This window comes from Mustela putorius, unplaced genomic scaffold (assembly GCF_011764305.1).
Source record: "Mustela putorius furo isolate JIRA1106 unplaced genomic scaffold, ASM1176430v1.1 tig00000129_pilon_pilon_pilon, whole genome shotgun sequence".
Lineage (NCBI taxonomy): Eukaryota > Metazoa > Chordata > Mammalia > Carnivora > Mustelidae > Mustela > Mustela putorius.
This window is the reverse complement of record NW_025421290.1, coordinates 51,366,799-51,394,428: the sequence shown is the minus strand read 5'-3', so window position 1 is coordinate 51,394,428 and position 27,630 is coordinate 51,366,799. Positions and strand designations below refer to the sequence as shown.

The following is a 27,630-nucleotide window of genomic DNA, read 5'->3' as shown; positions in this document are numbered from 1 at the left end:
CCGATCTGTATTTTCAAAATAGGTTTTAATCATAAGCTTTATATACAAATTGTTGTACAATTACTTTAATAAAGTGAAACGGTAAGTGAAAAGTAGAAAAAGCAAAGCTGGTTCTTCCCGCTCCGTGAGTATCAAAGGTTTGCTCGTAGCCCCAGGTTAGTGATGCGGGAAGCGAGCGGTCTATGATCGGGCTCGGGCCACCTAGAAAGCAGCGTGTGTCCTCGTGCTGCCAGGGACCACTGAGGGACCAGAACCTTCTAGTAAACCCGGGCACCCATAAAAACATGGTTTAAGGTATGCTAAAAATAGTTTGGCAGTAGTGTGACTCAACCTCTCCCACCTCCAGTTAAGTATGGACAAGGTGACAAACTCTAAAGCGTGAGGCCGTTCAGCGCATCAGTAAACTGAACCTGCACCGGCTAAGCAAGCGCCCGTTTCCCCGACACTCGGGCTGCGCTTCCCAGCCCGTGGCGGGTGAGTTGCCTGTGCGTGCGGAGAGCAGGCTCTGCGGTTCCACGCCGACGGGCCGTGCTGCGTGGTTACTGGTCCCGTGACTCGTAGAGGAGCTTGGTGGCCTAAAACGGGACCAGAGAAGAAGCGTGCTTGGGCCTGGGCCTGGTTGGAGCGGGCGTGGGCACCCCCTCCCCGGCTGGCAGGGCCGCCTCGGGGAAAGGTGGGCCCAGGCTCAAAGCAGAACAGTCCAGCCCCCCGCGCGCCCCTGCCTGCCTCGGCCCGAGTACCTTGTGCATGGCCACCAGCCACGCTGTCGACTGCCTGCGGCTGGCGCTGGCGTCCTCCCCAGCCGTCAGCTTCAGCTGGGTCGTGCCCTCCGCCCCTGGTGCTGTGTACTGCAGGGACATGCCTGTGGCCCGTGCGTTGCCTCCTGAAAAGGGGAGACAAAGTAAGAATGCCCACGGGGAACCCCAGCCACCCAGGATTCCAGCTGGCCTCGCGTGCCTGCCTCCCACCCCTCACGCTGGCACCGGCCCCTGGTGGATGACCCTAGATTCACAGGATGGGGAAGAAATCTCCCAGACTGGCCCTCCAGGGCCCGGGATACATCATACCACGTCACTGAGCCCAGTGAAACACAACTGCGACAGCCAGTCCCACGTGGGGACTCCTGCTGGTGGGAAGCCCCCACAACTGGCTGGCCCCGTGCGCGTACGAGTCCCGCGCGGCCGCGGCACACGGGCCATCAGCAAGGCCCAGAGGAGTGCCAACACCCCCCTCGTGCGTGACCGCCTGCAAAGATGCCACGGCTGGGAGCGGCCCCCTCCAGGCCAGGCCAGCAGCTCAAGGACCCATCACTCATGAACAGGCCGGCGCGCTCAGTCACGACCAGAGAAGCCCGCGCACACCAAGCCTCACGGCGAAGTCTACCTACGGCTTTTCTACTTTGCGATGCAGGATGAGAACTCCGTTCTGAGCAGGAGTCCGGCCCATGGAAGATTTCTTCCGTCAGACACGGATCTCGGGGTAGACCTGAGCGCCTGCCTCCAGGTCTGGGGACGGCACTGGACGGCTGAGGGGGCCTGGCCACCAGACAATGGCAACGGTCAAGCACTGTCCTGGCCACCTCAGCGAACCTCTCATGAGCCCCGTTCTGTTTGTGCGTGTCGCCAGGCCGGTCCCCGACCGGGCCCCTATGGGAGTGCCCACTTCTGTGGGGGGGAGGGAGGCACCAACCATGGCTCTGGCTGCCACCTGCTTTTGCAAGTGAGCTTCCCGTGGTGCACGGCCCCAGCTGCTTCCCGCCGCCTCTGGCTGCTCCTGCCCTTTGTGAGAATCCGCGGAGCTGGCAAAGCCAAGAACGGCGACTGCCCGCAGCTCCTCGGACTGCCGCCCGCTGGGAAGTGTGACCCCCCGCCACCCACCCCCAGGGAAGACAGGGTTCTCGGCTTTGAAAAAACTGCTGGCAGGAAGCCTGCTTTCTCCTCTCTTTCTGCCTACTTGTGATCTCTGTCAAATAAATAAAGTCTTTAAAAAAAAAAAAAAAAAAACCCAGCAGAGCAGGGCTCACTGCACCCCCAAAACTGCCAGAAGGCCCCGGGCCCTGGCAAGGAAGACGAGGCTTCCGCAGGCCACTAGGGGGCGGCCTTCTCCCTGGCCTGGGCGGGGCTCTGGCCAGGGACCTTCCTGAGCCCGGGCTCCCTAGCAGGAGGCAGGCAGAGGGGCACCTGGGCTGCCCACCCAGCCCAGCTTCTCCACGCCCCGCCCTATGTACCTGGGTGTCTGCAGCTCCCACCTGCCCCAGGTAGCCGGGGTGGTGCTGGCGTCACACCCTGTGCGTGGGGCAGAGGCAGGGAGCACTGCCCACTCGGGGGCTCGCACAGAGGCGCGGAGCAGGCCGAGAAGGCACGGGAACATCCAGGAGGGAGGCCGCCCCCAGCGCCCCGCTGCCCCGGACTTGGTCAGCTTGGGGATGCACGGCTGGGAAATACTGGGGAAAGCTGCGCCCTTGGGATTGTCAAACGGAGCAGACGAACTACATTCCTGCCTCTGGGATACTTTCGTTCACGCGGCGCACACCCTCGTCTTGGGCCCAACCCCTCTCAAGTCAACTGACAGCAGTGGCTGCCTTCGGCTCACGTCGTGATCCGGGGTCCTGGGATCGAGCCCCACATCGGGCTCCTTGCTGGGCAGGGGGCCTGCTTCCTCCTCTCCCTCTGCCCCTCCCCCCACCCACACGCTCTCGCTCGCTCACTCTCTCTCCAACGAGATCTTATTTCGGAAGACGGCGCATATACACGCACGTGTCACCGCGTGCACATACAAGAGCCCGGGGCGCGATCTCGGGGCTGCGGGGGAGAGCTGCGCGCAGCGTGAGGCTGACCTTCGGAGACGGGCTGGCTCCCCAGGAGGCTGGTGTAAGCGTGAGAGTCTTTTTCTACGCCAAGTAGGTAGGCAGGCAGGAGAGAGAACGAGCGCCCATCAGAAAACAGCGAGAGGGAGTCAGTGGCGCGGGCGCTCCGCACGCTGCACGGCCGGACGCGGACTCTCCCGCGGAAAGCCACTACCGAAGCGCAGAGCGAGATGGAAAGATCCAGAGGGGCCGAAAGGCTCTGGAAGCTCCCCAAGGAAACGTAAGGGGATCTCACTTCACAGACACCTGACAGGAGCAGAAGCCCCGGTTCCCAACGAGCCGCCGCTCAGGCTTTCTGAGCACGAGGGGGACGCCAGCGGCGCCGGGAGCCTCAGCCCCGGTGCGAGGCCAACACAACGGGGCGCGTCCGGGCAGAGTCTCCTTCGTTCTCGGACACGGGCAGCCCCGTTTACCCGGCGGGTTCCTGAAGACACTAAACACAAGCCCAGGAGGACACCGGGCGGGCGTCCCCGGGATCCGCAGCCAGGCCGAGGAGGAGACCCGAGACCCGGACCCGCACGCCGCACCGCCCTCCCCGCCCGCGCGGCGCTCACCTCCGGCCTGGAAGCCTTCCGTGAGGACCTGCACGGCCGAGATGCGCGTGATTTCAATCTCGTGGCGGCTGTCCCCTTCCAGAAGCAAGTACCTAGGGAGCAGAGCGGCCAAAGCACGTCACCTGGGGTCACAGCGACAGCGCGGTCCCTGCCGAGTGGCGCCCTGCCTCTTACCTCTGGTTGCCGGACAGACGGCACACCATCGTCTCTGGTTTCTCGGCATCTCCCAGGGTCACGAGGAAGGTGGCTCCTGGAGGCGGAGGGACGAACGTGAGAGCGCGGCGGCTCCTCCCACACCTCGTCCTCCTGGCCCGGCGCGGCGCGCGCCCCCAGGAAGACCACGGCTGGGGCTGTGCCCGAGGAGCAGGGGCGCTGCGGTCGGATGAGGCTCTGTGCACCCCCAAAGCTCTGAGGAACTGTGGTCCTTTCCCAGAAGGCCCCGGGGGCTGCATCCCCCAGGCCAGGCCCCGGCTGCAGTGGCAGGGGGCAGGGGCGGCGGGAGGAGGCCCGCAGGCCCGGCTTACCGCTCAGGAGCACCTTGAGCTGCTTGTCGTAGAACTCGGCCTCCTTGTGGGACACGAGGGCGCACTCGGCGCACTGCCGCACGGGGTCCACGAAGCACATGCGTCGCAGCGGCACCTTCTGGCCGCAGCACTTGTCGCAGAAGCACTTCCCACACCGGCGACAGTGGTGCTGCGGACAGGGCGGCGGTGAGGAGGCGGAGGGCCGCCCCCGCACCAAGCGATGAGGTCACCCTGAGGGCCGCTCTGTGTCCCACTGCCCACCCGCCGGGGCACCCCACCTCCACGGAGGGGACACCCCTCGGAGGGCAAGACCCGCGTGTGTGGCCGCACCAGGCACGGTCACACGGGTGTGCCAGCTGCGCTCGGCCCCGGCCGAGTCACAGTCCGCCCTCCTCAGGCGGACACGCGGCCCCCCCACACCCCCCACCCCCGGCAGTGGCGCCATCCGGCCTGGGCCCCCCACCCAGTGGCCTCAGCTCACCTTTCTGGTGAGAAAGTCAAACTTGGCGTCGCACTGCATACACCTCGGGCACTGGAGGGAAGACGACCGCGTATGAGGCCGCAGCTCCGAGCGGCGCGGACAGTGCCCCTCCCGCCCCTCCCAGCCCAGCGTGACGGGGACAGGGCGATAGGCTCGGCCACCAGCTCAGGAGCCCCACAGGCCGGGTGCCACCCCCCCAGTCGCAGGCCGTGGGGGCGCATGGGGGGACACCGAGGGCATGAGTGAGGTCTGAGCCCGAGCAGCTCCGGGCAGGGAATGGCTCAGATGGCATCTCGGGGACCCTGGAGCGCGCTGGAGCTGGGGCAGTGGTCAGAACCCAAAGGGCCCCACTGGGGCCGTCCTGGTGCTGGAAGCAAGGATCGTGTCACAGGATGTCACAGGACCACGAGACCGCACGGCCGGGAGCAGCCGCTGCGGCTACATTAGGGGCAGGCCCGGCCGGCAGCGGCCCGCACGCAGCCACACGTGTGTGCGGAAGAGGCCGCACGGGACGGGAGACGGTGCGGGCTGGAGGGGGTTCGCCGCAGCCACGGCCAGGCCTGCAGATGCTCCCGGACGCTCCTCGGAGGCAGGCACCAGAGGGAGCGACAGCAGCCAGGCTGGGGCTCAGGGCAACGGGCGCCCCAGAAGGGCAGAGACCAGGGCGCTGGGCATGGAGGGGAGGCCTCCCCCCACCCTGCACTCCCGGGACAGGAGGCCCTGCAGGGGCACCGAGGACAGGGGACGAGCTTAGGCCTCTCCGTTAACACACGCGAACACGGAGCTGGTTCCGGTTTTGCCAGAGGCACCGAAGGGCAGTCAGGGCGCGGAGGAAGCTCGGCTCCCCACAGTGGGAAAGCCGGTCCCGCACCCCCGAGGAGCTTCAGCCCTGCAGGGCGGTGACAGGGCAACAGTCCCCACCCCCCACCCCCCAGGCAGGGGGGAGGGCTTCCCAGCGGGACCAGCTTGGGGACAGCCAGTGCTGCCCAGCTGGGCCTTCCCTCGTCCCCACCGACCGTCTTCACTCTGCTCAGATGCCCTCAGCCACAGGGGCAGCCGGGCCACTCGCCAGTCCGCACCACCCCCAGGCTCAACACGCCCCCCCCACCTGCTCTGCGAGTCCTTCTGGGCTCCGGCCTCCCCGAAGCCGGGCAAACAGCTCCGGGGAGATTCCAGTCCTGCCAATCTGTGTTGCTCCGGAGTCCGGGGGCGCCGGCTTCGTGCAGCCGCTCCGGGAGGGGCCTGGGCCCTTGTGCTTCCCAGACGCGACCCTGCAGCCACAGCCCCGCACCAGCAGTGGCGTCTGAGCCTTTTGAGATCCCATGACTCACATTCTCTCGCTTCCTCTTCGCCCTTACGCTGCCTTCTGGACTGGGACACAGGTCTTGGTCCACCTTGACCTTCCGAAGTCCCCTGTGGCTTTGAGTGGGAGCCGGCTGCTCACCGCACCGTGGCCGCGTCTGCCCATCCCCGGCACTGCCTCTCCCTTCTGTGAGTTCTGGAAGGCTACCTGCGGCGGGGCGCGAGCTCTTCGTGCCCCCCCAGTGCCAGCCACAGAATCCACGGAGAAAGCCTCCCGCCAGGCCCGAGGCCAGGGCGCCCCGGGAAGCCTATGCCGCCCTCCCCCTCCCCACTGCCTCCGTGGCACGCTTCATGCTTCCGAGTAAGGCTGGAGCGTAAGGCTGGGGTGTTCGGCAAGTTGAAGGGCCAACTTCTGAACTAAATCACATCGAGAATTTAAAACGTGCTCCTTAACAGTGTAAGTGACACAGAAGTTCACCAAACAAGCAACGAGGAGATTGAGAAAACTGGTCCTTAAACAAGGTAGTTTGCTGACCACGTAACAGAAAAGACACTTTGAAAACGATCAGCAGAATAATTTAATCTAAAGAAAATGAAATCAAGAAAGCAACAGGCAAAGAGACCAAAGTAAATATACGGTCAAACGCCAGATGCCCCGTCTGAGAAACTGTCCCCAGAGCAAGCAACACGACAGGCACCAGCCCAGCCCCGCAGCGGTGACACCGAACTAGACCAGGCGACTCCACGGCCCGGGGCCCTGGAAACCACGTGCGGCTCACCCCCCCTCCACAGGCCCCGGCCCACGTGGTCCCCACCAGGGGGGGCTGAGGCTCCGACACGTGGGATCTCCAGGGCAGGCCCCCCATGAGGGACTGAGGGAGGGGGTCATGCACACGGTGCACACATGCCCACAGCCCCCTGTGCTGCCTGAGCCCTTGCATGGGCCGCCCACCGTGACCCCCGCTCCTGGGGACAGCCCGGGGAACAGGAGACTCCAGCCTGGCCTCCTGGGGCCTCACGCTCAGCCCAAGGGCCTCTCACCCAGCGGACTGGATGGAGAAAGCGGGTGGCAGGGGGTGGCCTCTGGAGGGGCGCTGCGCACCGCGGAGGCGGGGCGGCTGGGGCCGGAGTTCCCAGCCCAGCACCTGCTCTGGGGCCTCGGACTCCTGGCAGGTTGGGTGGCCCCGTGGCGGACGCAGGAGCCAAGAGCAGCCCGGGCCCTGGAACAGGTGCGTCTCGGGAACCCCAGGGTCCCGCTACCGCGGTCTGCCCCGCTGCCCGACCCTCACGGGAGGAGCCCCCAGAGGTGCGAGGGGCCACTCCAGAAGCAGTCCCAGCACACAGGTGACAGAGGGGGTCCCCTCCACGTCAGAGTAGAAAATACGGGGCTAGAGCCTCTGAAGGATGTCAACAAAGGCAACTGCACAAGAAGAGCCTGAAGGGGCCGGCCCCCCTCCCCAGGGCCCCGAGGGACGGCCGCGCCACACCCCATGACCCCCACAACCCGCCGCCAGGACCAGACCCTCCGACCCTCACACTGCAACCGTGTCTCAGGTTCCTCAGAAGCAAACAGATCCTGAAAATAAAATTTAGAATACTCGTATTGAAAGATAATCCTGTCTAGGGGCGCCTGGCCGGCTCAGCAGGAAGAGCGGAGACTCTGATCTTGGAGTCACGAGTTTGGGCCTCACGCTGGGTGTAGACATTGCTTAAAAAGAAAATGTTTAATTAAAAAAAAAATAATAGGGGCGCCTGGGTGGCTCAGTGGGTTAAGCCTCTTCGGCAGAGGCTCAGGTCATGATCTCAGGGTCCTGGGATCGAGCCCCGCATCGGGCTCTCTGCTCAACGGGGAGCCTGCTTCCTCCTCTCTCTCTGCCTGCCTCTCTGCCTGCTTGTGATCTCTGTCAAATAAACAAATAAAATCTTTAAAATAATAATAATAATAATAATCCCTTCTAAAGAGCAAAAGCGTAACTCCTAAAATATAAATTGGCCCATTTAAAGACTTAACTGCTTAACTAACAAGGGACCGGCAAACAGTTAAATCCCCGCCCAAAGGGGTGGGGAACACATGCGGTCACGGGAACGAGATGACGGGGCCAAAGAGGCCTAACAGCAGGTGTCACAGGAGATGAGCGCACCCCCGCGGGACAGAGCCCATCTGTGAGCCCCACCCGGACCCCCACTGCCATTGGTTCCTGCAAGACACGCAGAGCTACCGACAGCAGCGCACCCCGAAGCACCAGCCGCAGCCCTCGCTCAGGGGCCCTGCACTGTGGCATTTCCGTCAGCACCTGCCAATGGCAGAGAGGTCCTGGGGGGTCTAGGGGCACCCCCTGGGTCCCGGAGAGCAAGTGTCAACACCCTCCCCACCTTGACTGCTGGGTAAGTTTCCACAGAGAGGCTCCTGCCGTGTAACTTGGATGACCCGGTTGCCCCCGATCACCCGTGACAAGGCTGGACACGGACCCCAAATTCACCGCATTCTGCCCCGTTCTTGACCGGCTGACCTGTCGGGGCTCATGGATCAGAGCAGACGCGTTCACCTCACTCGGTCTGTCCTTCAGGCCCGTAGACGACCCGCCCTGAGCTGGAGACAGGCTGACCCGGGGTGACGCTTCCCCTGATGTCGGGTCACACTACCCGCATCTCCAGGTGGGCCTCCGCCCATCTGGGGTCCCTCCCACCCGGCCTGAGACACTGATGGACCCCGAGGTCTCCCTGCCGCAGCCGCGGCTCCTTCCCGGGCCGCCAGCAGCCCCACCCAGCACCACCTCTCCTAGCTCGGGGTTGTCTGACGCCCGCGTGCTCCCGTGGCTACAGAGAACCCCCGCGTCAGAACGAGAACACAGAGCGGCCGTCGTCACTGGTTAGCGGGGCTGAAGACTGGGCGGGGGGAGTGGGGGGGCCAGGAGGCAGGGGTCTTAAGAGTGAAACTCAGCATCTCCGTCTGCGGGTGACAATCCCTCCGGCCGCGTGCCACAGAGCCCACCGCAAGCCCATCTCCACCACCGGTCACGCGAGTCCGAGGCCGCTGCCAGGCCCCCCGCGAACCTGCCAGCCCCCGCCAGCGGGGTTCAGCGACGGTTATTTCGCAGGAGCCCCCGGGGGAAGCGGAGGGCTACAGACCATCTCTCTGTGCGTGCTCGGCATACACCCCCCCCAAATCTTTAGCACTTTTAAAGGATGTCCCCACAGGCCCAAGCTAACCACCTGGCACGGGCTCAGGCAGCTACAAAGTACAAGAGACGTGGACTGGACTGGCCTCAGCGTGACCCAGTGGAAAACAGAGCCACGAGGACACTCGGGGGGCCGCCCACTGACACGTCAATGCTGACTGAAGCGGAGGGTCTGCGGGACACCGGGACACCTTCCAGCCGCGTCTGTCCTAACTCCCCACCCCCAGCCCCACCCACCACAGATAAACAAACCGGTTTCTCACCGCAGGCACCGCAAGCTGTGCCCCCCTGCACACAAAGGGGGTCCAGAAGCGCAGCGGGCAGTGCGCAGCGGGGGGGGGGCGTCCCTTCCACAGTGCCAGGCCCCGGACTGGTGGCCGAGCAGGAGCAGCCACACCCCTCCCCAAGGCTTCCGGAGGCTCCTAGCCCACACTGCGTGCCCCATGCCAACTTTCTTTTCCTCCAGAACACTCTCTGCTAAACACTCGGGACTCTTGGACCAAGCCCCAGGAGGCTGCAAACTCTACTTCCTGAAACTCAGACAACCCCCACCCCCACCCCCACCCCGCACCCCTGGGGAAGGCCTCCAGGGCCTGGCCTGACTCTTCCAGGGACAAACGGGAGGCAGGGGGCGCTCTGGAGCGACGCCCACCACCCTTTCAGCTCCGGAACCAACGTCCTGCTCAAGGAGGGACACCTCCCCGGATCCGAGTGTTCCCACCCAGTGCACCCGCCAGAAGACCCCCCTGTCACTTTGTGGTCAGCAGTGGCCAAGAGGCAGGAAAACACAGGCGGTGTCTCCGGGAAATGGCACACTGCGGGAGAGAGCCTGGGGGACAGCAGTCACCCCGCTGCTAACCAGTGTGGCCGCCCACAGTGCTTCTGTCCAGATGGCTCTCACTGCCGGCCACCAGGTCCCTGAGTGATGGCAGGGGGGGGGCTATTGGTGCTGTTGGAATTCACGGGGGGTTGGTCAGGGACAGAATGTCTCCTGTAACCACACACTCCCTCACCTCCGTGACACATGGGCGACCACCCGGTGATCTGGCCGCAGGTGATGTGTGCACAGGTGCAGAGTCTGGCCTCCGGCAGGTCACGACCACCCCTCCCCCACTGCAAAAGCGAGCAATTCCCCCGTCTGCAGGTTGGTCACCTGCCTGTCCCCACCTCCAGCCATGCTACTTCGACTTCCCGGAGCGCGGTAACTTTCGCACTCCCGAATGAGCGGAGACAGGACACTTCATCCTGCCGCAGCCCTAACCAGGCAGGCCCTGCGAGCAAAGGCACATGCTGTTCCGAGGAGGAGCACGGAGGGTACGAGAGAAAAGAACGCGCCCACACAGGGCAACAAGGGGCGGAGGCCCGGGAGGCCCAAGGCAGGGCCGCTGACCTCCAGGCTGGCCCTCCTCCCCGCGGCCCTGCACCGGGCCCCTCCCCAGCTCCGGCGGCTTGCCCTCCTCCCACACCAGACAGCTGGTAGACTCCTGCGCGGACAGCTTGCGGCGGACAGCGACTCTGGGGGCTGGGGGCTGACCAGGCGCAGGGGTCACTCCGCGCACTCCCAACAATCAGGGGCTGCCAGCTTTCCTCCGGGGCCTGTGATTGACCGGACGCACGGACGTCTGTCCCCCGGCCCCGGGAGCCAACAGCGGCCGGCTTGGGGACACCGAGCGGCCTCGCGAAGGTGCCGCACCCACCCGGCCAACGGGGACAGCTCAGCGCCGCCCCCGGCCTCGCCCTCCCGCCACAGCTGCTCCCGCCTCTCCACGCAGGTGCGGTCCCCTAGCCGGGACGCCCCCTCCGCGTCACCCGAGCCTCCTGCTCAAACGCCGCGCTCCGCTCGCCCCGCGCAAGGGCCCCCGCAGGGCGCGCAGGGGCCTGGCCGCCGTCCCCCCCCCGGCGGAGCGCGGGCCCCGCTCAGCGGCTCAACCAACAAGCGGAAGCCCCGCGGGACCTCGCGGGTGGGCAGAGCCCGGAGCGGGCGGGACCGGCTGCCCGTGCCCGGCGCCCTCCGCGCGGGGGGTGGGGGCGCGCGAGCCTGGGCGCCCCGAGAGGGAACCATGCGGAGGGCGCAGTGCCCAAGGCCCCGGCAGGGCTGGAGCGCGGGGGGCCGAGGGCAGCCGTGGGGGGACCCGGAGGCCAGCAGGAGCCAGAGCGGCGGTGCGGGCTGCAGGGACGCGGACGCGGGACCCGGCGCGCGGGCGCGGGTGCGGGGGGTCCCGGGCGCGGGTGCGGGGGGTCCCGGGGCGCACATAGGGGGCCCTCGGGCTCGGAAGGGGGGCGCGGTGCGGGGGGTCCCGGGCGCGGGTGCGGGGGGTCCCGGGCGAGGGTGCGGGGGGTCCCGGGCGCGGGCGCGGGCGCGGGGCGGGAAGCCGGCGGACGGCGGCGACCTACCTCCTTGTCCGGGACCCACTGCGGCTCCTCCAGGCCGAAGGGGCTGCCGAAGGCGCGGTGCTCGGGTACCATGCGCAGGCCGCTGGGGGAGCGCACCAGCTTCTTGGCGTCGCGGCGCGCGGCCACCTCGGAGGACATGACGCCGCCACCGCTCTCGCCAGCCGCCCGGACCCCCGCCCCGCCAGGAGCCCCGCCCTGCCCGCGTGGAGGACAAGGGCCGCGTCCAATCGCCACGCCCGGCCCGGAGCGCGGGCCAATCGGAGCCCGGGATCCGCCCCACAGCGCGGTCTCCAGCCCTGCGGTCGGCCACCAATCGGCAGGGAGGACGCGGCCAAGCACGCACCGCCCCCTGGAACGATTGAGACTTTGGATTGGTCCGTTAGTCTGTGACGTAGCGCCGCTTCCTCTCTGATTGGCAATTCCGGTGCGGGACGCCCGGCTCGTATTGGAAAGGGAGGTTGCGAGGGGCGGGGCGGCGCGAGGCGGCGAGCGCGGCGCGGGGTGAGCGGGCGGCGGGCCCCGGGGCGCGGTGCGGGGCGGGCGCGCGGCGAGCGGGGCCCCGGGCGGGGTCGCGGGTCGTCCACGCCGGCGAAGCTCGCGAGCGGGGCTGCGGGGCCCGCGGCGGGGCGCGCGGGGCGGGGCGCGGGGCGGCCCTGGAGCAGGTTCGGGGCCCGCGGCCGCGCCTTCCCGCAGGCTCCGGCGGCGCTGGACACCCGAGTCGCGGCCCGAGTGCGGCGGGGCCGCTCCGAGCTCGCCGAGCGGCGCGTGGGACCCGCTGCCCCTGAGTGCCCGGAAGCGGGAGGGAGGGAGCCCGGGGACCGGCCTCCCCGCAGGGCTCCCCGCGGTCGCGGACCCTAACGTCCATGCGACCGCGGCTCGCCGGGCCAGCCCTGTGCCCTCAGCCGGCGGCCGTGGTGCCCCCCGACCCCAGAAGCAGTAACCGCAGTGCGCGCGAAGCCGCCGTCGGAGGAGCACAGGGCCCGGACACGGCTCGGCCCCTGCCCCTCGGGGAGGCGGCGTCGGGCCCCCCCGCCCCCCAGCCCCATGGTCCGCTGCTGGCCGGCGCCCCCCATCGCGAGGCAGAGGCGCTGTGCGCCCCGGCCTTGTCTCCCTGCCCCTCCCAGCCTGGATCCCAGCCTCGCGGCTCTCCAGGCGCGGCCCGGGCGGCCTCAGCTAGAGCCTTCCCGCCGGCCGTCCCAGCTCACACCGGATGCCCACCCCGCCTGCCGCGGCGGGTCACTCCTGGGCTTCCCCGGCTTTGGGGGAGGACACACACTTTCTCCAGAATTTGGAACAACGGGCTGGGTGTTTGGTCCGGGTGTTCAGCTGACCCGGAGGTGGTTCTGGGTGGTGCCTCCCTGGGTCTCCCCTTCCCGGCCTGGGCCTCGGGACTCCTGAAGCTCGTCTCCCTGCCCACCCGGAGGGCGCCCGCAGCTCCTCTGACAACGTACTGCTGCTTCTGCAGCCGGGACTCTTGCTTGTTTCTGTCCTTAGAAATCCAGCGTCACACCTTCCCCACACTCGGGCGCCTCTTGGAGCTGGTCGCAGTCCCCATCGCCTCTCCCTGTGGGTAACCGGCCCCGGGGCCCTGGGTTCAGGCACCTCTTTCCGGCGGAGGCTCAACCATCCTTCTCCAGTTTGCGGTCCTGGCGGCCACGGGGCGTGGGGGGGGCTCTGCGGGGTCCTCCCCAGTGTCCGCCATGTTAATTTCAGCCCTGGCCTGGAGCGCTGCCGCAGGCCGGGGTGGGCCCCCGAGCGGGGAGCGCCTTCCTGCGGCCGCGGTCATGATCACAGGGTGAGGTCACACCTGGGCGTCAGGCTCCGTGGCCATCCCTGACCGTTTCATCAGTTGTGGGTGCCAGACCTGTTTCCCTGGGTGGCCTGCACATGGGACAGTGTGAGTGACGTGGTTCTTGGAGCTCTAAAATCAACGTGGTGATGCCTATGTCCGTCACACCCTAAGCACTGCCAGGGCCAGTGACCTTCCCCTCGGCGGAGGCCTTGCTGGTAGACGTCGACACTGGGTTCAGCCTGCATGGCTGCGGGCCTTGGCCTTTCTGCACGCCCTGCTGCACTCTCAGCCTCGCTGCTCTGGGGTCCCGGGCTGAGTGGGGCCGCCCGCAGGGGAGGGGGTGGGCTTCTGCCCTGCGGCATTTAGGGCTTGGGCCAGGGAAGGGCTGCCAGCCAGGGGACGGGCGGGACAGTTTCCACTGTCCTCTGCCGAAACGGCTTGGTGGTTGTGGAGCTTCCGACTTGCAAGCATCCTACAAGATTCAACATTCACTTTCCCGGTTCTTTCCAGATCCTCCATGGAGACACACTTGGGGGAGATGAACCTGGAGAACGCAGAAGACACTTCACTCCCGCAAGCGCAGCGCGCGTGATCTCCACCTGCCTGCGTCCTCCTCTGCGAAGAGGTGGGTCCAGGCGGGGTGCTCGCCTGGACACCGGGTCCCCCGGCCAGGCCTCGGGGCAGGAGCACGTGCTCATTTCACCCGTCTGCAGGGGCTGGAGCGGGCCTGCTGGGGATGGTGTGGCTCAGGTGACCTGGGGGCACGTCTTCAAACACATCCATCCATCACACAATTCCATCTGTGTGTTGGAATTCACGGTTATTTTATTTTATTTACTTATTTGACAGAGATCACAAGTAGGCAGAGCAGCAGGTGGAGAGAGAGGGGGAAGCAGGCTCCCCGCTGAGCAGAGATCCCGACGCGGGGCTCGATCCCAGGACCCTGAGATCACGACCTGAGCGGAGGGCAGAGGCTTTAATCCACTGGGCCCCCAGGCACCCCTGGAATTCCTGGTTTCTAAGTTACCAAGTGGTTGCTCGAACAAACACTTTGCCTTGGACTTCCCTCGGTGGTTCTCCTGCGACAGTGACGGGGAGCCCGCCTCACGGAGGACCGCGCACCCACTGTGCTCCACCCTCACTCCACTGTGCTCGGTTTCTGGGCACTTTGCGGTGACAGCGAGCGCATTGGAATTTGTGTCCCTGGGAAGTTACACACCTTTGTGGTCAAGCTCTTGAGATGGATTTGGATCAACTGGACCTGAACCCCAGAATCATCGCCGCGGTCAAGAAAGGTGCGTCCCCGATGTTTGCATGGAGCAGCGGAATGAGACGCGAGCAGGGCCGCATGCACAGGGCACATGAAACAAGTCCCCTTCCCCGAGACAGCCGGTCCTCATCAGTCACAGATGCTGGAGCGCGCTGCGGGGTTTTAGGTGTGTGTGTGTGTGTGTGTGTGTCACTGAGGGCCTTTTTTAAAGTTAATTTTATTTTCATCAAAGGAAATACATGTTTATTGTCTAAAAAGTGAGAGGGAACTCGGCACACCACTTACGAGTCTGTTACAGATTTCTTCTGTGTTTGCGTCCGGGTTTCTTTCTTTTTTTTTTAAAGATTTTTTTATTTATTTATCAGAGAGAGAGAGGGGCAGAGAGCAGGCACAGGCAGACAGAGAGGCAGGCAGAGGCAGAGGGAGAAGCAGGCTCCCTGCCGAGCAAGGAGCCCGATGCGGGACTCGATCCCAGGACGCTGGGATCATGACCTGAGCCGCAGGCAGCCGCTTAACCCACTGAGCCACCCAGGCGCCCCTGCGTCCGGGTTTCTAGACGTGTGTCTGTCGCTGTGCTCAGTCAGTCAGGGCCAGGATTACTGACGGGGCGTGTGTCCCGTTGACAACCGGCTTGCTGTGACCCTGCTTCTTCCACTCCTCCCCTCCCAGCTGGTACAGTTTGGGCCATGAGGGTTGTGACGGGGGTCGGAGCAGCCGCTGCTGGGAGGCTCGGACGGTTTCCTTTCTTGCGCCGTCTTTGTGATTTGCCCCCAGAGGTGTTAGTTGCCTGCTTTTCTCCAGTGCTGTTTTGGAGTTTGTCTTTCTGACTTTTCCCTCATTGTCCGGTGTGTCCATCACGTACCCGCCCTCGTCCTCGAAGGCTCCAAGGGCTGGGCAGCTCAGCCGTTCTGCTGGTCTCCCGGCGCACCCACCCGGCTACCCTGCACGAGCTGGGGTCCTGGGATCTCTTCCAGCCCGGCCGGCCCCTGCGGCGCTCGCCGGGGAAGCCGCAGCATCGGGATGCTTGTTGGTCGTGTGACACAGATGCCTAAGGACACGTGGGGGCTGGCGCAGCGCGTGGCGGTGCCCTACACGGGCGCGGTCCCCGGTCCTGTTTCTTCATCCTTGGCTCTTGGTTTTTTCAGAGCCCGTGTGTGGTTTGGCTCTGTTTTCCCTCACGCAGTCCGTGCGTCTGTCTGAACTGCAGTGTCGGTGCGTGCTTTCCTGATGGTGCGGGGTTGGGCCTGCCGTCCGCGGAGCTGTCTTTGCTGCTGCTTTTTGTGGTCGCTTCCCATTTTTGGCTTCTTCAATTGGGTAGATTTTTAGCGTACCTTTTTCTACTAGTGTGAAGTATTGTATTTATCCAAGCTCAAAAGCCGTTTAGCCGCTCTCCTGCCCAAACACCAGACCATCCGGACACCCTCCCTCCGCAACGCTTCGCGGCTTCTTTGCGGTTTGTCCCGCCGGCCGGTGGGCTGGCACCAGGGTTGCGTGTTTGGAACCTGGTGCGGCTCTCCTTCCCGCGCCCCTTCCCTCCGCACGGCCCTCCCCCTGCCCTGGGATCGTCCTCTGGCCTTGCCTCACCTGCGGGCCCGCCTGGCCACAGAAGCCCCCTTTCTTGAGAGATGTTTCCGGGACGGGGAACTGGGTGGCAGCCACTGCTCTGGGCCCTGGGGAGAGGCCCCTCGTCTCTGGCGCCTGCTTCTCCTGCTGTGGCGTGGGACCCCCCCCCCCAGGTCCCCTCCGTCTTCTTTGTTGTCATCACACTTTCCCCAGGGGCTCCCAGAGCCTCGGGGAGTGGATCAACGGACCTGCCTGTCAGGTGCGCGGATTTGGAGGACCGTGGAGTCCTGAAACTTGCTGTGTTGCCTTGTGTGACTGTAGTCTGAGCCCGTCCTGTAATTTATTTGTGTAACTTCAGCCAAACTGAAGTCGGCAAAGGAGGTTTTGCATTATTCCGGACCAGACTTGCAGAGACTGACCAGCCTGTCCAGCCTCGACGTGCAGCAGCTGCTGAGAACGGCCTCCTCACGCCTGCGCGGCCGCGGCGTCTCCACAGGTGGGCGCGGAGTGTCTGCTCTGCCCTGGTGCCTGGGGAGGACTGACTGCCGGGCCGGGTCACGGCGTCAGGGTGGGGACCTGTCAGGTGGACGGGGGAGCCTTGGGCACCCTCGCTTCGGAGAGTCAGCTCTGGGGCCAGAAGAGATGGGACCCGGCGCAGGGGTGCGAGAAGCAGGGCGGAGTGGGCAGTCAGGGCCCAGAGCCTACCGGTGCCACAGGACACTGCCGCTAGAAGCTTCCTGGCCAGGACCACCTCCTCCCTGCTCGCGGCACCCTGCCCCCACCCCCGATGTGACTGAGGTCACCTGTCTTTCCACCCCGTGGTGCCTGACGACCCCTGCGGCCCCCCTGCGTTCCCAGCGCTGCATCTGTACCAGCAGACCCAGAGCTGCCCTGCACAGTCCCGGCGCCTGAGCCTGGGCTGCCCCGTGCTCGACGGGCTTCTCCGCGGCGGCCTGCCCTCGGACGGCCTCACCGAGCTGGCCGGCCCCAGCTCCGCCGGGAAGACCCAGCTGGCCCTGCAGCTCTGCCTGACCGTGCAGTTCCCGCGGCGGCACGGGGGCCTGGAGTCCGGTGAGTGGCTGCCCCTCGCCGCCGAGGCGGGGGATGGAATTTGGGGGGGGCCCTGCCCAGTCGCTCTTGGGGAGGCCACACTGCACTCCGCGGAACCTGTGCCCGACGTGCCTCCAGGGTCTTCCCAATTTCTGCCTTCCTCTTCACGCCTGCTGTCAGTTCTGCCCTCCTGCACCCGCCAGGAGAGTGGGGGCCCCAGGGCCACGGGCGCGGCAGCCTGTCCGCTCTGCGAGTGGCCGCTCACCTGTTCCTGCTCGCTGGTGGCCCGCAGGGCTGGCTCCGGCTGGGCCCCGTCCCCTCGCAGGCTGTGGGCCTGGCCCGAGGCTTCCTGGGCCCTCGCTCCCACGCTCGTACACACGCACTCACACACACATGCACACCAGCAGGCTTCACACATGCGCTCGTACACGCGCTCGTACACACACGCACGCCACCAGCCTGCCGGCCAGCTGGGCACAGAGGCGGAGACCCGGCAAGCGGTGTTTCGCTCCAGCACTCCCGGGGCACGCGTGCGGGCTGCAGCCCCAGGGGAGTGGGGTGGGACTGGGCCCCTCGCGCTGCTCACGGCACGGTGACGTGCACAAGCGAAGCGGCAGGGGGACATTTTCAGGCTGCTGCGCAGGTCTCCCAAGCACTCAGATCTACACTGTTTTTACCAAGCGTGAGGTCACCAGGGTGCATGCGACATGGCCGCCTCGCCGCCCGACACTCTAGGGTCCCTCCCGGCCACACCACCATGCTCACCCTGCTGCCACGTGGTGGGCTGGGGACGCGGCTGGGGCCAGACCTCTGGCGCTGGGAACACACGCCGGTCCACGTGGCTGCGGGTGCCCCCGCGGGGCACTGCCGCTCGGTCTGCAGTCTCTCTCATGGCCCGTTAGCACCGTGAGCTGTGCGGGGCAGGGTCCCCTGGCCACGGGCAGGGCCCTCTGACCGTGTGTAGCGGCTGCTCCCACCAGAGCCGGGTGTTTGTGTGTCACTCTTGTCCTTCCGTCTCTGGGCGAGGGCGCAGCCCAAGAGGGCCTAAGGGGCAGGCGTCTGGCGCCGGTGCTGGGTAGATGCACTTGGCCTCAGAAGTGGGTCGTCCGTTTACCCCACAAAAGCGCTGCGGTGATTCCAGACTTGTGTCTGCTCAGAAACGAGCTGGGAGCCCCCCCAATCCCGGGCGCAGTGGGGGGCTGTGCCCCAGACAGGCTGAGGGTGGAAGGCAGGGCTGGCCACGCAGTCGGGATCCCAGAGCCCTCCCAGCCTGGTCTCCTTCACTCCGCGACGGTCTGCGCCATTCTGCCCCGCCGGGGTCCCTGCGGACTCATGCTCTCCCAGACGGGTCACGCGAGCAGTTACCGTTGGCGTCTGTGTCCAGGCTGGGTCCGAATCTGGCGCAGGCCGGGTTGGGGGTGTGGCAAGGGCACTGCGAGGGCGGGTCCCCAGACCTGCACCCGTCCTGGCGCCGGAGCCCCGAAGATGTCCCACAGCGGAGCCTGTGCCCCGTTCCGAGACACGACAGGCCCCGCATGGCCCCTCAGTGGCCTGTACGCTTGCTCCAAGCCCGGCCTGAGGCGGCCCTGCTGCTGGAGAAGCCCGCCTAGTCCACTGCTGGTCTGGGGGGCGTGGTGGCGGGGATGTCTCACTCCGTCGCCACCATGCCACCCAGGGACTCTCGGTGACAGCTGTGTCACATCACATGGGCTGCCCTGGGGTTTAGAGGGCACAGAGCCCCCCCACGTCTGCCAGACAAGCCGGCGCGCCACAAACCAAGAGCTGGAGGACGTGAGGCTGTGGGGAGCTGCGCTGCTGGGTGGCTGAGGCGGCTCTGGGGACGTCCGTCAGATGCCGGGCCGTGGGCCGCCCACACGGGTGTCTCAGAGAGGCATGTCCCCCGAGGCAGCCCCGAGGTTACCAACATTAAAGGTTGGGTCCAAGATGCCCATTTTCCTGACAAAATAACTCCTTTAACCCAGTGAGATCTGAAAGCCCTAATCTTGTAAAGGATGGCTTAGGTCCTCCAGACTTTTGAATCCTGCACTTACGGAGCCCCCTCCCCCAGCCCGCCACCTTGTGCTGCGGCCACCCCAGAGAAGCCACCGTGGCCTGTCGGAGGTGAGGTCGGCATGGCGAGGCCCCGTGCCTTTCCCAGCCACACGCCCAGGCGGGTGAAGGGGCTTCGGGGCTGCACACAGACTTGGTTCTGCTCAGAACCTCCCTCCGGCCCGTTCCCCGTGGACGGGCCAGCGTGCTCGCTCCCAGCAGCTGCGGGACAGGCAGGGTCGGGGCTCGGCCGCGTCTCCAGGCAGCGTTTCCGCTGAAGTACCGTCGGGACCGTGCCCAGAGAGGTTAAGGAGAGGCTGACGGTCAGGCGCTCGCTCCGGACAGACTGGTTCTCGTCCCGCCGCGCATCCGTCCGCAGGCCTGAGATTCTGCCGAAACACGGTTACGTCAGAGTTAAAAGTCAGGCACACGTGGGGCGTGTATGTGCTGTGGGTCCTCCGGCTCGGCCGGGTCCCCTGCCCGGGTCTGCAGGGACCGACGCAGGTGAGGGCCACAAAGGTCCGCTGCGGTCCTGGGGGGCGCGGCCAACACTCCACCCACCGGACACAGCCATTTCGTGTTTTAAAAGTGGAGACGAGGTTCCCATACCATAAAATTAAACGTACAAGGCGGGGCCATTTAGTGAATGCGCAAAGCCGTGCTTCCGTCACGACTGCCTGATTCTAGACCATTTCACGGGCCTCCCCCTGCCCACTGGCAGCCCCAGCTCGGCTTCCCGCTCCCAGGGACTCGCCGGTTCAGGACGTCTCGCAGACGTGGACTCCTGTGTCGTGGCCTCCCCGGGCTCCCTTCGCCCGGAGCGACGTGTGTACGGTTCTGTCGGAACGTGTCACTCGCCATGTGCCCGGGCTTCTGTGGCCACCGCTGCTCTGAGCACGGGCGTCCGCGGCTCTCGGGAGCACACGCGTGCTCAGGACCGCGCGGTCTGTGCCCCGTGCGAGTGCCGTGTCTGAGCAGGTGAGGGGCTGCCGGACGGGCGCCAGCCCCCTCACGCGCTGTCCTCGCCGACGCGGGACGTGAGCAGGCGGTGGCGTCCCCCGGTGGATCTGATTGGCGTTTCCAGTGACCGGGACGTCCGGCCTGTGCCCGTGGGCCTGCCGGCCCTCCGCACGGCTCCGGGGGAGAAAGGTCTGCTCAGGTCCTTGCCCGGTTTCGACTCGGGGCGGGCTTTGTGGTGAGCGTGAGAACTCTGCGCCTCGCGGCCGCCCGGCCCCTCCCGGGCACAGGGTGTCCGGCGCCGTCCCTCTCCGGGTGCGTCGTCCCTTTGCTTCCGTGACGGGGCCGCGCTGCTCAGGCCCGGTTTCTGCCTTTGCTCCCCGGCGCTGTTGGGTCACGTCCGAGAAGCCGGGGTTGCGAAGGCTTCCCTGTGTCGTCTTCGGAGACCGGGGCGCGTCGGCAGCCCCCACGCAGGCCGAGAGGAGGGTGTGACCCCGTCCTCCGACGGCAGTGACCCGGCTGTCCCAGCGCCACTTGTGGGAGAGACCGTTCTGTCGTTGAACTGCCGGGGACCTTGGTTGAAAATCCGTTCCCACCAACGCTCGGGCTGACTCCGGACGGCCCCCGTTCTTTCTCGCTGTGGTCTCGGGGTGCGCTCCCTGTGCGGGGATCCAGGCCCGGGCCGGGCTGATGCCTCCGGGTGTCTGGGCTGTTGGGAGCACGGGGCCTGCGGTTTGCCGACCAGCTTTTCTGGTCACACACAGGCAGGCTTGTCACCGTATGGCCCAGGATGGCGGGAGAAGCCCCGACTGGGGCCTCAGAGCGAGCACCCCCTTGCGTGCAGGGAGGCATTGCCGGAAGGCCCCACTCGCTTCCGCTCGAGATGGGCTGGGGGCCCTGGGGGTGCTTCCTGTCGACAGGGGGCAGGTGACCGAGAGGAGGGGCCCTTTGCCTCCCCAGGGGCCGTGTACATCTGCACGGAGGACGTCTTCCCCGACCCGCGTCTGCAGCAGCTCATCGCTCAGCAGCGGCGCCTGCGGACGGACGTCCCGGGAGACGTGGTCGACAGGATGAAATTTGGCGACCAGATCTTCATCGAGCATGTGGCCGACGTGGTGAGTGTCTCTCTGGCCCCAAGTTCCGAGGGGAAGTCAGTCCAGTGGGAGAGCCACACTCGAGAGCCACCCCATGGAGCCGTCAGCAGAGAGGCCCCTGCCACGGGCCACACGTGTAAGTCCACGTGGTCGGGTACCCAAAATTCAGGTCAGACTGGGCTGACCTGAAGGACTCGTCCCCCACCCACAGGCAGTGGGGGAGGCAGCCCATGAGCGAGGACGCCCAGCACGCCACCTCCAGACCCTGGCCCGCACCCCTGGCCACGGTGCTCCTTCCCCTTGAAAAGGCCGCGGCCGCAGCGGACGCCTCCCACCGCCTTCTGCTCTCCGGCAGCCCCGCGACACCCACGGCCCGCCGTCCCAGCCAGAGCAGTCTGCGTTGGGCTTTACTGCTGCCTCTGACCGAGCGGACAGCCCCCTGTCAGGACACGGGAGCCCCCCAATCTGGCCAGGACCTAGCAGGCCCCCAGCCCCAACAAGCCCCTCGCATGGCTGACTGCCCCCTGGCCACAGCACAGGTGTGGGGGGCAGATCTGGAAGCATCCCCAAGAGACACAGCCCTGCCTGTGGACAGATAAGAGTGCGGGAGCCTCTGGGAGAGGGCCGAGGGCCAGGAGCTCAGGGCAGGTCCAGCAGGCAGGGAGAGCTGCTTCGGGGCCTAGCCAGCTTCCACGTGGCCCTCTAGCTGGTGGAGAGCGGGCCAGGAGTGGAAAGGCTCGTGAGGAAAGGCAGGAAGACCGAACCCGCACACCAAGAAAGAGTAAGGCGGCCTCTGCATGCGGCCGCCCCACGTAGCCCGGCTTCCAGAGCGCAGCGCTGCCCCGGACGTCCACACGACTGGAGGGAACCCCCAGATCCCAGTGGGCCTTCCCCCCATTTAAGGATTGTTATAAAAATTGCAAAGAAAGGATAAGGCATATAAACTTTTAATTTTTAAAAAATTTACAATAAAGGATATCACACATAGCTTGGGGAAGTAACACAGGTCGCTGTGGCCCACGGGGCCCACAGCTGCAGCCTCCTCCACGGGGGGTCAGGACACGGCTGGCCTGCGGGTCTCCCCAGAACCGCGGCCCAGGAGGGAGGCCGTGCCCCCCCGGTCATCCTGTAGGGGCCGAGCGTGGCCATGGCTTTGCAAGCGACGTGCACCCCGCTGAGCAGCGCGGTTATTAGTAGGACCGCGTGCGCCGGGGCACGGGGACCCAGAAGACGAGGTTAGTGCTGCAGGCTCCCAGCTCCAGGGCCCTCCAGCCTCGGTGGCTGTCCTCTGGCCGTCACAGGGCTGGCTCTGGCTGCACACAAGCAGCAGGGTCCTGGGTCTCCCAGGCCGGATGTGGCTTCACTGCGAGAGGAGACCGCAATCAGGGCCACCAAGACCCATGGTGGCCTGAGTGTGGTTCCGGAAACAGCTCAGAGCAAAAGGCTCCCACCGTCTTGCCCTGTGTCGCCTGGCGGGGGGCTGGTGGTGCTGGTAGGCCCTCCTTTGCTATGCGGGACAGGCTGGGGCACCCGTGGGGACAGGAAGGAGGGACTCACATTACCGCTGGCGTCCTCGAGACCACTGCTGCTGCTGTCATTTTCCACAAAAAGAGGCTCTACTGGGGACGCCCTAGAGACAGAAGCAGAGAACGGGGTTTCACTCGGGGGTGGACTGCCAGTGTGTGGTCACCTGGCACCTGGCCCCGAGTCCAAGCCAGCGGGGCAGGTGGCCCCAAAGGGACAGGCCTGAGGCCCCGGAGGATGGGCAGGGCTGGCGGGGGCCTTCTGCACTTGCCCCCCTGCTTGGGCACAGCCCAGGGGTCTTCCCAGTAGAGGCAGCCCCACCCCACTGTCTCCCTGCTCCCTCCACTGGGCAGGGGGCAGGGCTGCCCGCACACCTGCCTGACAGCAGTAGGACCCCAGGACCGTGGCGGTCACGAGTCCACCTTCCGCTGAGGCTCCAGCCAGGGTCAGTGCCTGGCATGGGGCCATGGGAGAAGGGCAAGTCACGGTGATGGCCCCAGGGGCTGTCGACCCCATGGGGGCTTGAGAAGTGGAAGGGGACGGACATGAGGGGCCCCTTAGCGCAGGGCAGAAGGGGAGACATGGGTGGCAAAGGCGGTGACACCATCTACCGTCGGCTTGCAGGACGCCCTGCTGGAGTGTGTGAGGAAGAAGGTGCCTGTGCTGCTGTCTCGGGGGATGGCCCGTTTGGTGGTCATCGACTCCGTGGCAGCCCCGTTCCGCTGTGAGTTTGACAGCGCGGCCTCGGTCCCCAGGGCCAGGCGTCTGCAGGCGCTGGGCGGGGCCCTGCGCTGGCTGAGCTGCACCTTCCGGAGCCCGGTGCTCTGCATCAACCAGGTGGGTGCCCTCACCGCACCCCAGACTGCACACGGACGGCCTCAGCCCGTCGTTTAGGGGTGATGCCGGGGGGGGGGGGGGGGGGCGGGCAGCGGGGTCTTTGCAGCCGTTGACCCGGGTCTGCGTGTTCCAGGTGACAGAAGCCACAGAGGAGCAGGGCGCGGCCCCCGGGCCACAGAGGTGAGCAGAGAGGCGCAGGAGGGCAGTGCCGAGGAGCGGGGGAGGACTGGGTCCCCCACGGTTCTGTAAGTAACGACTGGGCCTGTCCCATCTCAGCCCCTGGGACGAGCGCGTCTCCCCGGCTCTCGGAATGACCTGGTCCCACCAGCTCCTGATGCGGCTGATGGCAAGCCGGCATCGGCCGGAGGAGGGGGGCGGCGCCGCGCCTGGCAGCCCGGACCGTACCCTGAGGGTGATCTTCGCCCCCCACCTGCCCCCCTCATCCTGCTCCTACACAGTCAACGCAGAGGGAGTGCGAGGGACTCCGGGGACCGAGTCCTGCTGACACGGCGCCCATGGAGTGCGTGGCCAGATCAGTGGCGGGTGCTGGCCAAGCCCTCCCTGCTTTGCAGGCACAAGGGCCTGACGGGAACTCGGCACACCTGTTGCTGGGTCACCGGGTCTGGGTGGGCGACCCCCACCACGGCAGGGAGGCAGTGCACACGGAGGAGCCACCGGCGAGGCCCCCCCACGGTGGGCCCTGGACCCCTTCGCCACAGCTCGCTCTCCACCAGGCTCTGGCCTAGGTAGTAAGACCTCCCCACCGCCCCTGGGGTGGTCTCGGGGTCACTGAGGCACAGAACAGTCAAGTGACTTGGCCATCATCCGCCCGGGCTAGTGTGGGAAGACAGGCGCGTGCCTGACCCGTTACTGGAGGTGGAGGCAGGAGTCCCTGGAACTGGGCAGACTCTGTTTGGACATTTTCTAGAGCAGAAACATTCATTTGTATTTTCTATCCCATTTTTTAAAATAGTCTGTGGCCCTCAAAAGGTCAGGAATGACTGGTGTAAATAGGAGAAAGGCCTTTTAGGGTTGCAGTTTTATAAAAGAGCCTTTGTACAAGTGCAGGAACTTCATAACAGGAAATAAACCATTTTATTTTTGTAATTAAATAGAAACAATCCCAAATTATTTTCTAAGCAAATCACACAAACAGAAAACTACGATCGAAGACTGTAGGTACACGTGCCAGACGGGCCCCCCCCTGGGGGCGCACACCACACGCGCTCGTCAGTACCGGGGCCCCTGCCCACCCATCCCAGAGGGACGCCCCGGCAGCAGCGCGTCGCTCCGCGACACAGACGGGCCGGGCCCTGCGCCGTCCCCTCCGTCCCAGGCTCTCCTCAAGCTCATCGCACAGGCCTCGCGGACCTGGGGTCCCCCCATAAACGTGGAACAGTGCGCGTCCTTCCGCCTGCCCCAGGCACACGCAGGATGCCGGTCCGCACCGACGAGCCTCCCTCGGCTGACCGGAAGCTCCCCCTTGGTCGCTGCTTCACCGCACTCGAGTTTTCGGGAGTCTGAGGACTACACGGTGCGGTGGTCAGGAGGAAGGGCAGACGGAAACATCTCAGAACCCAGCCTCATCTACGCAACGTGCCTCCAGAAACACCTATAAAGTCACAGTGATGGACGCATATTCTGGAAACCATAAAGGATGGTATTGGTAGGTCACCACAAACGCTGAATTTCTCTTACATGATATTCTAGCAGCTTTCGGAACAAACAAATGACAGGAATTTTTTAATAACAGGAAATAACAGACTCCCTACGATATTGTAGACACGACACGAGCGCCACAAGCTGCCAGGGCGGCTGCCGTGGGGAAGTCGGGAAGGTCAGGAGACCCAGGCCTCCCACCGCCTCCCCGGCTCTGACATGCCGGGGAGGGGCCCTGCAGACGGTGGCCGGCTCCTGTCTGTCCTCTGGCCAGGGGCCCGAACTGCACAGGAAGCACATAGAGTGGGTGCTGGCTGGCACTCTAAGGGTCCCCTCACTGGGAAAGGAACATGTTGTGGAAGAGAGACAGCCACCCCCACTGCTGCTCTCTTCAAGAATGTTCGAATCCACGAAGTAGGGATGCCCGGGCTCATTCTGTTTTGGTACAAGTTCAGAAATCAGACGACAACCCCAGAGACATGGAAGTTTCGATGACGTGTGTTTTGGGAGGCCGGCTGGCTTCTCTCACCCTGGCTACGTTTCCTCACAGCCCCACAAGGCAATGTCGGCCCTCAGAGAACCAAGGGCCGAGGGCTCCCAGGTGGGGAGGATTCAACAAAGGCCCCCCTGCTGCGAGCGGGACATTAAATCCTGTTCTCGGCCCCATGTTCTCCAGACACATGTGTTGCTAAGGGAAACGGGTTAAGCTTCCAATGCACCAGATCAGTTTCATGGCCTGAGAAGAGCCCTTCGGACAGAGGGGACAGGACAGCTCCCAGGGCCCTCCCCACTGATCACATCATGCCCCAGCAGCTCCTGAGCCTCGAAGGGACACGAGGACACGGCACTGCTGTTCTCTTGGCTTGAGCATCTCACAACCCATCCCTCGTGCAAACCAACCCTGGAGAGCACTCCCGGCCCACCAGAAGCTGCAACACCGGAGAGTCGGGCGCTGTGGAAAGGGGGCGGCCGTGGAAGCCCCCCAGCCAGACCCATGGGCACCTGCAGGCAGAACAGAGCACCGATCTCTGGGCAGGAACAGGCACACGGCCACACCCTACTGACGAGCAAGGCCACGTGCTCCTGTGGTCTTAAATGATGGGACCCTCTGCAAGTTCCCAGCCCGCAGCCCCCAAGGGACACGTGTAGTACCGGGGGACCCCCAGGAAGACCCCTCACACGTACCCAGGCAGAGTGCGATTCAGGAGGAGGTGGTGCCTGGGGACAGGCAAAAGCACGTGTCCTGGCAGTAACCCCACATAACATTAAAGTCACAAGCTGCAGCTTGTCACCGGGAAGCACCACGTCTCCCAGACCCCCTCCCCTGCAGGCTGCATCTCCCCACTCCCGCCCGTCCCCCTGCTCACCGCCGCTGCCCTCTGGAGTCACAAACCCTGTCATCTGCTCAGAATGTTCTGAACCTACGAGGCAGCCTCACGCCGCCCCTCCCGGGGAGGGCTGCAGGGTGGACTGGGACACGTTCCCGTCAAAACCTACCCCGTGCTACTTAACACTACAAAGAACACCTTTTGAAAAAAGACCCACGCCCCCGTGTGCTTGATGCTCAGGGGCTGGCAGGGGGACATGGCCTCCGCAGGGCCGGGCGCAGGAGCCCACGGCGCATTGGGCAGAGCGCGTGGAGTGGCTGCGCTGCAGGAGCGGGGCTCAGCCGAGACCCAAACCCATCAGGGCGGCCCCCATCTCTCCCGCTCCCAAGCGCCACTCTGAACCCTGGGGGCACTGCCAGAGGCCATCAGATGCACAGTGTAGAAGGGAGCAGCGTGAGGTTCCAGAGTCTGAATTTACAGCCTTAATACAGTGTGAACATTTACAACCGATCCTGGCGTAGCGGCAGAGAGTACAAGTGTCCCGGGAGCAGCGGCCGCTTCCCAACGAGCTGCAGCCACCTGCCGGGGCCTCCGCGGGCCTCCACGCCCGCGCCCGGCCGGTCTCACGCTCACACTTTGGCCCCTCTTGGTCGCTAGCAGCGCCGACAGCTTAACAGAATTCAAGGCAAACCTCCAAGAGGGGGCGACAGCACTTAGCTAGAAAAGGAAGCAACCCCGGAGCTGGGGGGCCCCTGCTGAGTGGGGAGGGGCATGGCAAAGCCCGCGGGCCTCAGTGCTTCTTTAGTCTCGGGGGTTCTAGCTAGCTCTGCCTCGGCCCTCAGTGGGCCAGGTCAGTGTGGCTGGCACTCAGAGCTCGCGAGTCTGCCAGACAAGGATTTCGTTCCTGCGTGAGAAAACAAATGAAAAAATTACACTTCACCCGTACTCCAGAGGGCAAGGGTGCTGGCGCAGGGTGTGAGCACCACAGCAGGACCGCTCCTGAGTCTGCTCGGCTCCCGGGCACGGGCCAACACGGAAACATGAGCCCAGGACCACTGGGACAACCGCACCTGCTGCTCTCACGAGCGGGCGCGCTCCGGGCACACGGCCCAGCGCTACCAGCACCTCACGTCTGCCCGGGGGCCTGGCAGAAAGCACCCTGGGAACAGCCAGTGCCTAAGGTGCGGGGCCTGAGGAGGGTGGCCTG

The 27,630-nt window shown here is 65.4% G+C and overlaps 3 protein-coding genes across 24 annotated transcripts in view; 1 reads left to right on the top strand and 2 right to left on the bottom strand.

Moving 5' to 3' along the window:
• Positions 1-6: 6 nt before the first annotated feature.
• On the bottom strand, positions 7-11,497 carry ZFYVE21 (zinc finger FYVE-type containing 21). Of its 3 annotated transcripts, XM_045074411.1 has the most exons (8): positions 11,301-11,497; positions 4,426-4,476; positions 3,945-4,113; positions 3,595-3,670; positions 3,421-3,512; positions 2,837-2,890; positions 741-883; positions 7-575 (listed from the first exon to the last, which is right to left on the bottom strand). In XM_045074411.1, exons 1-8 carry the CDS (start codon positions 11,436-11,438, stop codon positions 540-542), a joined length of 759 nt encoding a protein of 252 aa, XP_044930346.1. In that variant the 5' UTR covers positions 11,439-11,497; the 3' UTR covers positions 7-539. The 3 variants fall into 3 exon arrangements, with proteins under 3 accessions (XP_044930346.1, XP_044930348.1, XP_044930351.1); XM_045074413.1 differs by lacking the exon at positions 4,426-4,476; XM_045074416.1 differs by lacking the exon at positions 2,837-2,890 and having other exon boundaries at positions 11,301-11,496.
• XRCC3 (X-ray repair cross complementing 3) lies at positions 10,275-24,548 on the top strand. 6 transcript variants are annotated; one of them, XM_045074401.1, is made up of 10 exons: positions 11,515-11,801; positions 12,795-12,866; positions 13,603-13,717; positions 13,942-14,387; positions 16,284-16,421; positions 16,784-16,996; positions 20,942-21,096; positions 23,224-23,436; positions 23,570-23,616; positions 23,713-24,548. In XM_045074401.1, exons 4-10 carry the CDS (start codon positions 14,333-14,335, stop codon positions 23,939-23,941), a joined length of 1,050 nt encoding a protein of 349 aa, XP_044930336.1. In that variant the 5' UTR covers positions 11,515-11,801; positions 12,795-12,866; positions 13,603-13,717; positions 13,942-14,332; the 3' UTR covers positions 23,942-24,548. The 6 variants fall into 6 exon arrangements, with proteins under 6 accessions (XP_044930342.1, XP_044930336.1, XP_044930339.1 ...); XM_045074407.1 differs by lacking the exons at positions 11,515-11,801; positions 12,795-12,866 and adding an exon at positions 10,275-10,678; XM_045074404.1 differs by lacking the exon at positions 12,795-12,866.
• KLC1 (kinesin light chain 1) overlaps positions 22,007-27,630 on the bottom strand; it is a 56,173-nt gene continuing 50,549 nt past the window's right edge. For 9 of the 15 annotated variants that reach the window (XR_006604965.1, XM_045074329.1, XM_045074334.1 and 6 more), the window contains 2 exons: positions 22,633-22,705; positions 22,007-22,438 (listed from right to left, as the gene is read on the bottom strand). Coding sequence is in view for 13 of the 15 variants with exons in the window: in XM_045074334.1 (XP_044930269.1) it covers positions 22,436-22,438; positions 22,633-22,705 (76 nt within the window). In the remaining 2 variants the exon portion in view is untranslated. Of the gene's footprint in view, positions 22,439-22,632; positions 22,706-24,512; positions 27,328-27,630 lie in introns of those variants that run through there. The other 6 variants (XM_045074316.1, XM_045074324.1, XM_045074307.1 and 3 more) reach the window with 1 other exon arrangement.

Excerpts from the sequence above, each read along its gene's own strand:
- XRCC3 (XM_045074407.1), top strand. The coding sequence starts at position 14,333 with ATGGATTTGGATCAACTGGACCTGAACCCCAGAATCATCGCCGCGGTC. Across the intron at positions 16,997-20,941 it reads GCACGGGGGCCTGGAGTCCG|GGGCCGTGTACATCTGCACG; the intron begins GTGAGTGGCTGC and ends TTGCCTCCCCAG. Across the intron at positions 23,437-23,569 it reads CGGTGCTCTGCATCAACCAG|GTGACAGAAGCCACAGAGGA; the intron begins GTGGGTGCCCTC and ends TGCGTGTTCCAG.
- ZFYVE21 (XM_045074411.1), bottom strand. The coding sequence starts at position 11,438 with ATGTCCTCCGAGGTGGCCGCGCGCCGCGACGCCAAGAAGCTGGTGCGC. Across the intron at positions 3,671-3,944 it reads GCTCAAGGTGCTCCTGAGCG|GAGCCACCTTCCTCGTGACC; the intron begins GTAAGCCGGGCC and ends CTCCGCCTCCAG. Across the intron at positions 3,513-3,594 it reads CGTCTGTCCGGCAACCAGAG|GTACTTGCTTCTGGAAGGGG; the intron begins GTAAGAGGCAGG and ends TCTGCTCCCTAG.